Source organism: Acanthamoeba castellanii, assembly GCF_000313135.1.
Source record: "Acanthamoeba castellanii str. Neff unplaced genomic scaffold scf7180000084762, whole genome shotgun sequence".
NCBI lineage: Eukaryota > Discosea > Longamoebia > Acanthamoebidae > Acanthamoeba > Acanthamoeba castellanii.
In genome coordinates this window covers 413764-424499 of record NW_004457518.1, presented here as the reverse complement: position 1 = coordinate 424499, position 10736 = coordinate 413764, and the positions used below count along the sequence as shown (strand labels likewise).

Below are 10736 nucleotides of genomic sequence, written 5' to 3'. Positions count from 1 at the left end.
TTATTGTGACCGCCCGCTCACCGTCCGCCGATTACAGAAAGTCATCAAGCTCCTCAAGGCGTCGATGCCCGTTCTGAAGTTGTGGCATGTCACCGACCCCAAGCTATCCAAGGAACTGCTGCACCACGAAGACCTCAAGAAACGCGAGGTCCGATGCTACAAGATTGGTATGATACGCCTTGTACCCCCCCCCGTGCAATCAACGTCATCATCTAAATCTCGTGCATGTAGGTGTGCTCTACGCGAAAGAAGGACAGAAGTCAGAAGAGGAGATCCTTGGAAATCGTACGTACACAATGAGAGTGGCTCAAACAATTGCTGACCTCACGGGATGAACCACATCAAACAGAGGAGTCAAGCGAGGCGTTCGATCGGTTTCTGGAACTCTTGGGCGACAAGGTAACGCTCGAAGGATGGAAGGGCTATCGAGGCGACTTGGACGTCAACCAAAACAAGAACGGCGAATACTCGGTCTACACAAAACTACACAATGAAATCGAGGTGCTTCTGCCTCCGCGTTGCTTTTTATTCACACACGCACGCACAGCAAGCCATCGATGCTAACGGTTGGCTGTTGGTATTCCCCGCAGGTGATGTTCCACGTGTCGACCTACCTCCCCTACGACGCCTACGACCCACAGCAGATCCCAAGAAAGAAATACATCGGAAATGACCTGGTGACCATCGTCTTCCTGTACGTGCTCGCCTCCTTGCCGCATAAATCCATACCGTGCGTTGCGCCCCGGCAAGTGCTGACCTATCCCTCTGGCTCGCGACTCTAGGGAAGGAGACTCCTTTCATCCGCCGTGCGTGTCTGGCGATTTTCTCCACGTTTTTGGTGTCGTACAGCCGTGCAAGACAGAGGACGGTGAAGGTACACATCCCCTACCCTCCCCCCAAATTCTCGAGCCCGCTGGCTTCTGGCGGTTCACGCGGCCACGGGCGTTTGCTGATATATGATGCATCTGCAGATGGGTACAAGTTGGCCGTGTGCTCACGAAAGGGTGTGCCCCAATTCGGACCGCCCATTCCTAACCCACCGACATTCAAGCACAACGAATACTTCAGGGACTTCCTACTCACCAAACGTGCGTCCATCTAACCCCTCATATGATGTGCCTTGTCTCCCTGTCTTTGAGGCTTACCCTTGCGCACATCTGGAATCACCACAGTGATGAACGGCGAGCGAGCGGCGCTGCACTCTCCCTTCATCGCCACGAAGATGAAGAAGAGCAGGCAGATGCAGCTCGAGTACATCATCAAAGAATTCCTCCCCAACGCTGGTGAATAGCGGACGGGGAGAAGAAGAGGAAGAGTTGGCTCACTCTGAGCCCGTCCGCATAGACGTTACGTTGTGTATAAATGTAGAAAACAAAGAAGGTCACCTCATTGTGAGCCCAAAGCGTCAGTCTTCTTGATGTGGAACTGTTGGCGCCAAGAGGCCGTGATGAGCGGCGAGTGCGTCATCGGGGCGTAAAAAAGAAACAAAGGCCACGCGTGCTGCGGCGATCATGACTCACCTGGCTGCCAGGTGCCGGTGGCGAGTAGAAGACGCACGCCCAACGCGGCATACACCCACACAGCCCAACACAGCATGGACGCACCTTCCGCTTCAGGTACCTGCCTCCCTGCCTCACTTTGGATGGTGGACAATCCTCCATCAAATCTACCAGCAGAATCAAGAGATGAAGACTTCGAGGTAGAGCAAGAAGAGGAACAGGGAAGAGCAAAGGTGGCCAAGGAGCGCGTGCGGGTGTTGCACGAACCCAAAGGCAAGGAAGGCAGGAAGGCCACTGGAGTGGTCTACTGGATGAGCCGCGACCAGCGTGCCAATGACAACTGGGCTCTCCTCTACGCACAACGTAACTGCCCCCCCCCGCTACTCGGCAAGCGCCCTTCACCACTCATGCATGTTGGTCTGGTGACCCACACGCAGAACTGGCGGTCAAGTCGGGTGTCCCACTAGCTGTGGCGTTCTGTCTGCTGCCTTCGTTCAAGGGTGCCAGCATCCGGTATCTGCCCTCACCACCTCAGTCTCTGCTTTGCGTTGGGGGGGGGCTAACCGCAGGCCACACGTGCAGGCACTTTGGGTTCATGGTGCGGGGCCTTACGGAGGTGGAGAAGACTCTCAACTCGCGCGGCATCCCCATGCTGCTGCTCAAGGGCCTCCCACAAGACGAGCTCCCCAAGGCGCTCAAGACCTACGGGGCCTCCCATCTCGTTTGCGACTTCTCGCCGCTCCGCATCGGCCGTAAGTGGCGCGAGGAGGTGGCGGAAGCCACCAACGCCTTTGTCTATGAGGGTACTTCCCTCTCTCCGCCAGTCCAAGCCATCGGCCACTCACGAACTCTTCGTCGTACCTTCACTTTTAAGTGGATGCCCACAACTTGGTGCCCCTCTGGGAGGTGTCGCCCAAGCAGGAGTACGCTGCCCGCACCATCAGGCCCAAGATCCACAAACAAGTACCCAGTACGTTGTCATGATGGAATGCATTGTGTATTGGCCGCGGGCTAGCTCTGACGTACTGCGTTCTGCCTGTGTGTAGAATACCTGCACGAGTTCCCCGCGCTGCGCGATCACAGCAAGAGAAACGGTGGCAACAAATGGTCGCCCGCCATTCCCGAGGTGAACTGGGACTCGGTGTGGTCCTACGTCCGAGAACACGTCGATGACAGCGTTCCCGAGCTGGATTGGCTCAAGCCTGGGGTACGCGGCAAGCTTGCCTCGGATGTATTCGCGATTATTGACCCAACTAACGGCTTACTCGCAACGTAGGAGAAGGAGGGGCGCAGGATGCTCGATCTCTTCCTCACCAAGAAACTCAAAGACTACAACAGCAAGAGGAACACCCCTGTGGAGGACGGCCAGGTAGGAGCAACGCGCACGCTCAATGCTGGAGTGTAGTGAACTGACATGCATCAAACCACACCACAGTCGAATCTCAGTGCCTACCTGCACTACGGACAGCTAAGCGCTCAGCGGATCATACTGGAGGCCATGAAGGTGCGCTCGGACTGGATGAATTCCTGCGGTCGTCCTTCTAAAGGAACTTACCTCTCCTCGACATTCGCGTCTCATACTCATAGCACAAAGCCAAGGCCAAGGAGAGCTACGAGGCCTACTTCGAGGAGCTTATCGTGCGCCGTGAGCTGGCCGACAACTTCTGCTACTACAACCAGCACTACGACCAGTTCGAGGGATTCCCCGATTGGGCGAGAAAGAGCCTGGAAGAACACGCCGCGGACAAGAGGTGCGCAACTTCACATCGCTCTCGCATGCGCTTGACACGCTGTTGACACTCTTCGTTGCGCAGGTCGTCGCTCTACACGTATGAGGAGCTCGAGCGCGGCAAGACTCACGACGAGCTGTGGAATGCCGCACAGATGGAGGTATGCAACTATGCCGCCACGCGCTCTGGCCGTTGTAGGTGCCAGGCCATTGGCTGATTCATCGGTCGCGTGTGGCGAGAGCAGATGGTCCACTTGGGCAAGATGCACGGCTTCATGCGGATGTACTGGGCAAAGAAGATTCTCGAATGGACCGAGAGCCCGCAGCAGGCGATGCAGTTTGCGGTGAAGCTCAACGACCACTACGAAATCGGTGCGCCTGCATCCTCTTGCTGACCATGCTAGCGGCCAAGCGATCATTGATGCCAACAACGGACACATTGCAGACGGGCGCGATCCCAACGGGTATGTGGGCTGTGCCTGGGCCATTGGCGGCGTGCACGACCAGGGGTGGAAGGAAAGGCCAGTGTTCGGCAAGGTGTGAACACGCCAAGACCCTCTCCAGCTTTTCTTTTGGTTGTTGAGCTCACGGCGCTGCCCTCGCCACCAACGCAGGTGCGGTATATGAACTACGCGGGGTGCAAGCGCAAGTTCGACGTCGATGCCTACGTGCGGAAGATGGCCAAGTTCATGTCGGAGCCCACCGGCACGGTACGGACCCTAAACCAACGCGTTGAGAGCTTTCCGGACATGACATTGACCCCCCATTGATGTTCGTCGATATGCAGAAGAAGACCGAGGCCTCTGCCGTGTCTCGAAAGAGGAAAGATAAGGAGGGAAAGAAGGAGAAGGAAAAGGAGGAAGAGACCAACGAAGCGGAAGAGGACGAGGACGAGGACGAGGAAGAAGAGGGAGAAGAGGAAGAAAAGCAGCCAGCCAAGAAGGCCAGGAGAACCGCCAAGCGGACTGTCGCGCAGTCGGCCGGCAGCCGCGCAGCCGCCAGGATCCTGAAGACGAAGAAGTCGTCGAGTCGTGGCAAGTGAGCTGTCAAGCTGCAGCGGCCACAAAATGAATTTCTCTTCTATTTCCTTTCTTTGTTCGGTGGCGCGTCGGGCAAGGCCAAGTCCGTTTTCTCCGTTCTTTCCCTTTGCCTCTCTTTGATTGATTCCGGATCGATTGCTCGGGCCAGGCCCATCTCGACCCTCATCTTGCTGCTCTGCCATTCTTGATCCTAAGAGGGCAATATCACAGTATCTCAAACACCGGAAGTAGAATACGGAGAAGAGAATTGAAGTAAAATGACGAAGAGAGATAGCGGTATTCTGGAACTGTTCGGCTCGCTGGGCGACCTGGATGTGGCGACGCGCGTGAAGACCACCACGCAGCTCATAAAGGCCCTACAGGCCAAGCAGCAGGGCCAGCAGACGCCCTCTGAGGACCTCAATTACGCCCTGAAGCGATTGGTGCGGGGCCTCAGCTCCTACCGCGATGGTGCGCGCCAGGGCTTCGCACTTGGCCTCACGGAGGTACACCTTCGACTCGCTGTCTTCATTTCTCTCTCCTATGAAAAGCCACCCCTGCATCCCCTCCTTTCATCTCCTTCAATTAGTCGCAATTTGCGAGAGAAGATTTAATCTCCAACCCCGATCCATAAAATCTGCCCGCATCGTTTTGGAAGCTGATCTTTGAGATGGGCTGTGGGTTGACAGGTGCTCCACACATTCGCCGTCGTGTCGGTCCGGGAAGTCCTCACACTCATCAAGGACAACCTCACCGTGCCGGGTTCCGCTACCGGCCCCGTACGTCGTCCATCTTTCTTTTTCGCCACCAGCACACAATAGCTTCACCCCCCTCCTCTTCTCGCTGCGTCGTGGGCTCCCTCTCATCGCCTCTTTCTTTTCGTTGGCGCCCGGTAGGAGGAGAGGGATGTTTTGTTCGGACAGGTCTTCGGACTCCTGGCCATCATCCGCTCCGGCAGGCTCGTGCAGCCCGGTTCTCGCGCTGCTGCTGCTGCGACACCCGCCACCAAGGGATCCAAGACGGCCGTCGAGTCGGACGCGGCGGCCGACGTCGTGCAGCGCCTCCTCCAACTCGCTGACAAGAAGTCGTTCCTTGCCGAGATTGCCCACCAGGCCATCATCACGTTCCTCTCTCAGGTGCGCTGACTCCTCCGCCTCTTTCTCTCTTTCTTCTTCTTCTTCTCTGGACCCACTTGAAGCCGTTCGCTCGTGAGAGTCTCACCGTGCAAGCTCGTGCCCGCACCAACGGCAGATTGAGAAGAAGTTTTTCGAGGAGCACATTTTGCCCGTCATCCTGGAGCGCGTCAAGGCCGACGCCAACTCGTGGTCGCCGGAGCTCCTCACCCTCGTCATCCACCTCAACGAACTCTTCCAGCTCAACGTGAGCGAACACAACGGCAAGTGGTCCTCCAAGAACGGTGGCAGGATCGTCCAGGTCGACAACATCAAGCATCTCAAGCAAATCTGCAAGCAGAGCGTCTATGTCCACCCCAAGGTATAGTGCTATGCTCCATGGAGTTGCGCTGTCGTTGTTGTTGTTTTGTTTGTGTGACAGAATCGCTCACACACGCTTTCAATATTCGTTCAGATTCACTCCCTCTGGGACACGCTGCTGCCCCGTCTGTGTTCCGAGAAGTCCGAGAAGGACGTGCTGAGCAAGTTCTGGAACGAAGTGGTCGAGGGTGCGTTGCTCATTCACTGCGATCAATTGTGCGGGCACTGAAACTAACGCACCACCACCACCACAGGCGAGCTCTTCACCGCCACCCACAACACGCAGTACCTGGCCTACCAGCTGGTGGAGCAGGTGCTGGCTCATGCCTCGGCCGAACAGGTCCCCGTCGTACTCACGCGAGCGTTCATCCGACGCATGCTCAAGGAGTCGTCCGGCAGCATCCACCTCCAGGCCGTCGCCAAGCAAACCGTACGCGCCTCACCCCGGTCTTCTTTCTCGCTCTTGACGAGAGAGTTAGTAACCTGTGACGCACGGTTTCTTTTCTTTTCTTTGCTTTGCTTTTCTTTTTTCCGATGCACAGGTCACTGCCCTCGCACCGCTGGCCCGAAGAGGCTCCGAGGTGAGCCTCGCGGTGCTCATGCAGCTCGCTGCGGCCAGCAAGCAATTCGATTTCTTCACCAAGACCCGTACGTCTCCCTTAGACACCCAGGTGTTTGGCATGGGCCGTCAGTTGGCGAGAACCGCCAGAGAGCTCATGAGCCCCCGCCCACAACGTAATATTATCAGGAACGACGACCGACTTGATGAAGGCGCTCGATGTCAAGGAGGTGCACACATTCACCGAATACCTGAAGGACATGTTCTACGGCGACAAGCAAAAGGCCGAGAAGCGCAAGGAGAAGGAGGCCGGCGGCGCCGAGTCCTCGCGCCTGTGGGCGCTCAACAAGCTCAACGAAATGGCCCGCGCCCGGGGCGTGCACAAGGACGAGAAGTGGTTCCTCTCCCTGCTCCGCTTCTGCTTCTACCACGCCTTCTACGCGCCACAGAGCGTCGACAAGATCGACGGCCCCGTCGCCGGCCTGCTCAAGGAGGAGGGGCTGCTGCGCGTGCCGTCGCCGCCGCTCTCCGGCAAGACCCGATCGCTCTGCGGCGAGCGATTCCTGGTGCTGCTGGGCGAAGTCGCCACCCTGCCCCCGCTGGGCCAGAGGGAGAACCGCAAGGCCGCGGCCCAGGAGGACAAGGCCGACCAGGATGCCGATGAAGAAGAGGAGGACAAGGACCACCACCGCAACCCCTTCTTCGATGGTGCGCGACTCACCGCCCCTCCCTCTCTCACTCGCTGCCATCGTATTTACGCTCACAATCGCGCGCACACAGGTCAATGCGCGGACGGCGAGCTGTGGGTGTGGAAGATTGCGCACTTCCACACGCAGCTCAGCGCCTCGGCGGCGCTGCGGTTCGTGCCGCAGCTGAGCAAGGAGGCCAAGCAGCTCCAGGTCCAGATCCTCGACGTGGCCCAGGCCATCCACAAGTCCGAGCAGCAGCGCCTCAAGAAGGGCGAGGCCATCGAGAAGGACGCCAACGCGGCTCGCGCGCGCGGCTTCGCGATCCTCCTGCTGTTCCTCCACACCTACGTCATCCACGACAACGAGCTCGTCGGTGCGCTCGAGGACCTGCTCGAGTGCTGGAAGCGGATCGACGCCGCCCAGGCCCCGGCCAAAGGCAGCAGCAGCAGCACGAAGGACAAGCGGAAGAGCAAGGACGCCATGGAGGTCGAGCAGGGGGAGGAGCCCGAGCCGATGGCCGTGCTGGTGGACATCCTCATCAGCTTCCTCACCAAGGCCTCGTCGCAGCTGCGCGACCTGGTGACCCGCACCTTCCGCCTCTTCGCCTCGCAGATGACGTCGTCCTCGTGCCAAGCGCTGGTCGAGGTCGTCACCGGCAAGCGGGACTCCACCCTCTTCGGCATCGAAGACGAAGACGATGAGGAGGAGGTAGAGGAGGACGAAGATGAACACGACGACGATGACGACGACGAGGAAAGCGATGATGAAGACGAAGAGGAGAGCAGTGATGACGACGACGATGAGGAGGAGGAGGAGAGCAAGGCCGACACATCGCTGGACACCAGCAAGCACAAGTCGAGCGACAGTGAGGAGGAGGAGGAGGAGGAAGAGGAAGAACTGCTCGATGACGCCGCCATGTTCAAGATGGACGAGAAGATCGTGGCCGTGCTGAAGAACATGAAGGAGAAGAAGACCAACGAGCGGGACGCGCGCGAGAGCGTCAAGCACTTCAAGTGCCGCGTGCTGGACCTGCTCGAGATCTTCGTGAAGAGGCAGCACGACTCACACCTCATCCCCGAGATGATCGGACCCCTGGCCGCGGCCGTGAGGGACTCCGCCCAGAGCAAGCACCAGCAGGAGCTCTCCACCAAGCTGGCCGGCTTCCTCAAGCGCCTGTTCAAGAGCAAGCAGTACGTTTGCCCCCCCCCACACCACCACACATTGCCGCCTCTGAGAACTCTTCAGCTGACCGATGACGCACGCCGCACACAACAGCTACCCGAAGGGCGTGGCGCAGACGGAGTACCTGCACGACCTGCTCGGTACCTTCGTGGAGCGCGCCATGCACACCAAGAGCCTCTCGGCCGACCTCTTCTCGGGCGGCATCTTCTACATCGTCAAGAGTGCGTGCTGCCCTCTCTTCCCATTCACAAATTCGAAGCGTGCGGGCGGGCGCTGACCGCGGTGGTGGTGGCGGTGGTGTGCAGTCCTGCTGGCCGGCAAGCCCTCGCGCGACTACAAGACGTCGAGCTTCTTTGAGCGGGTCAAGGCCGCGCACGAGGAAGAGGAGGCGGAGCGGGCCAAGAAGGCGGCCGAGGAGAAGGAGAAGCGGGCCGCCGCAGGCGAGCCGGAGAAGAAGGAGGAGGGACAGAAGAAGCGAAAGAGGGGCGACACCAAGACCGCCGCCAAGGCGGGGGGCAAGAAGGGCAAGAAGGACGAGGAGCTCGACGAGGCCACGCTCCTCCGCAAGACCATCGTCCGACGATACAGGAAGAACAGTCTCCCCAAGGACACCACCAACAAAATGGTGCGCTCGCCCTACACCTTCATTATTTATTATTTATTTATTATTATTATTACGCGTGTTGTGTGCACAGCCAAGGCAGCGTTTGAGTGTTCTCATGTTGTGGTCATTCTCTCTCTCTCTCTCTCTCTCTTGGACAGCTGGGCGGTTTGGACGTGGACCGCGCCATGTACCTCCTCCGCATCGCCATGCGGGACTTTATGACGCGGAACAGCACCCGCATCGAGCCCCACTTCTTCCTCCACTTCTCCCAGAACTTCCCCAAGCTGTCGTGGATGCTCATGCCCGGTACAGAAATGCTACCTACCCCCCCTTTCTTGGTTAATTGAGCACCTTAGGGTCCCCGTCTTACGCTGTTGTTGTCGCTCGTGCGTGTGTAGACTACCTGAGCTACGTCACTCTGGCGCGGTCGGCGTTCCTCAAGCAGCACATCTTCGTGATCCTCTCGGACCTCCTCAAGAGGCCGGAGGCCATCGGAGAGAACGGCGAGGGCGTCGTGAGCGTGCTCCCGCAGATCCGCGAGGCGTTCGTCGCAATTTTGAAGGCACCGCCCCACACCGCCCTGCGCCTCTGTCATGTTCATGGTCTCCACGTACTGACTGTCGCCGTGGCCTTGGCACGCGATGCAACTCAACAGGACCAGAAGAAGTTGAAGCCGGACTACGTGGTGGCGATGCTGCAGTGCTTGAAGCAGGTGGTGGACGTGCTGCTGGAGAAGGCCAAGCAGGAGCCGGCCAAGGTCAAGGCCGAGCTGTTCGCCCCGAAGGAGAGCAAGAAGCCGCGCGTGCCCGAACAGGCGCGGAAGAGCCTGCAGGAGGTGCTCGATGCCCTCATCGAGGCGCGGCGCGCGTCGCAGGCCATCTGCGGCCACGCCTCCAAGCTCTACCACGCCCTCGCGCTCGCGCTGCCCAACGAGCTGCAGAAGAGCCAGCTCTCCAAGCAGGACCGCAAGAAGCAGCGACGGGAGGAGAAGAAGAAGCGACAGGAGGAGCGCGACCGCAAGCGCTTCGAGAAGCTGGCCCAGAAGAAGCTCAAGTACCAGCTCCTCGCCCAGCAGGAGGCCGCCGGTGGTGGCGCCGCACCCACCGAGGCCGCCAAGGACGCCATGGACACCGAGAGCACCAGCGCCAGCGCCACGCCAACCTCCACGCCCACGACGCCGCGAAAGGACGCCGCGGCGGCCAACGGTGGCGGCAAGAAGGCCAAGAAGAGCAACGGCGGCGGCGCCAAGAAGAAGGGCGGGAGCAAGATCAACAAGAAGAAGCAGGCCTAAAGCCCCAGGGGCCAACCAAAACCATCACCAAAAGAGAGATAATACTATTAAATCGTTTTTTGTGCTTTTAACTCCTTGCACACATCACACAACACATAACACAACCCGACCACAGCATCAACTACACCTTTGGTTATCCTGTTCTTCTTCTGGTTCTTGGGCGAATGTGGATTGATTCTGGTCGTCTTCCTCAGCATCGGGGTTAGAGCAGATACCATAATAGTGAGCGCCGAGGTCGGGGTATGAGACGAAGGAAGAGCGAAGGGTGGAATTTACACCCAAGCGGGCCACCATTGCCCTCCCCTGCCCGGAGGCTTCACGCTTTGCGTACACGGCGGGGTGAGAACGGTGGGACATGCAAGAGTGATAGTAGCGCTATCTCCACGGAGCTGCTTTCTCCCCTCGGGGACGACGTGATTGCTTCTCTACTAAAGCTGGCGCACATCTCCTCTTCTATACCCAAACCAACCAAGAAAAGAAAAGAATAGCAGAAAAGAAACACATCAACGACCCTGGTTCAGCTGCCACCGCCTACGAACAGAGAGAATAAAAATGAAGATAAAAATAAAATCAAATGCAATTTATTTATTAATTCTTTTTCTTTACTTTTTCCTGGACGCTAAAGAAAAAAGAAGAGATTGTGGCGGGCTGGCTGGATTGAACAAAAGAGC

General features: G+C 58.2%; 3 protein-coding genes across 3 annotated transcripts; all 3 read left to right on the top strand.

Moving 5' to 3' along the window:
• Positions 1-64: 64 nt before the first annotated feature.
• ACA1_236170 (GTPase activating Rap/RanGAP domainlike 3, putative) lies at positions 65-1291 on the top strand (the record flags this gene model as incomplete). Its single annotated transcript, XM_004341075.1, has 7 exons — positions 65-167; positions 232-285; positions 350-501; positions 591-698; positions 850-874; positions 972-1088; positions 1173-1291. 7 exons carry the CDS (start codon positions 65-67, stop codon positions 1289-1291), a joined length of 678 nt encoding a protein of 225 aa, XP_004341123.1.
• A 303-nt stretch (positions 1292-1594) lies between these two features.
• Positions 1595-4270, top strand: ACA1_236160 (type II CPD DNA photolyase; the record flags this gene model as incomplete). The annotated part of the gene is made up of 14 exons (XM_004341074.1): positions 1595-1616; positions 1677-1862; positions 1937-2012; positions 2082-2302; positions 2374-2469; positions 2546-2706; positions 2776-2868; positions 2935-3003; positions 3087-3250; positions 3314-3389; positions 3474-3600; positions 3674-3765; positions 3843-3938; positions 4016-4270. The coding sequence occupies 14 exons, from the start codon at positions 1595-1597 to the stop codon at positions 4268-4270; spliced, it is 1734 nt and encodes a 577-aa protein (XP_004341122.1).
• A 255-nt stretch (positions 4271-4525) lies between these two features.
• Positions 4526-10065, top strand: ACA1_236150 (DNA-directed DNA polymerase; the record flags this gene model as incomplete). Its single annotated transcript, XM_004341073.1, has 14 exons — positions 4526-4753; positions 4937-5026; positions 5144-5383; positions 5499-5741; positions 5835-5928; positions 5995-6053; positions 6081-6170; positions 6283-6388; positions 6489-7007; positions 7080-8178; positions 8264-8391; positions 8476-8795; positions 8933-9080; positions 9173-10065. 14 exons carry the CDS (start codon positions 4526-4528, stop codon positions 10063-10065), a joined length of 4257 nt encoding a protein of 1418 aa, XP_004341121.1.
• Between the last annotated feature and the right edge of the window lie 671 nt (positions 10066-10736).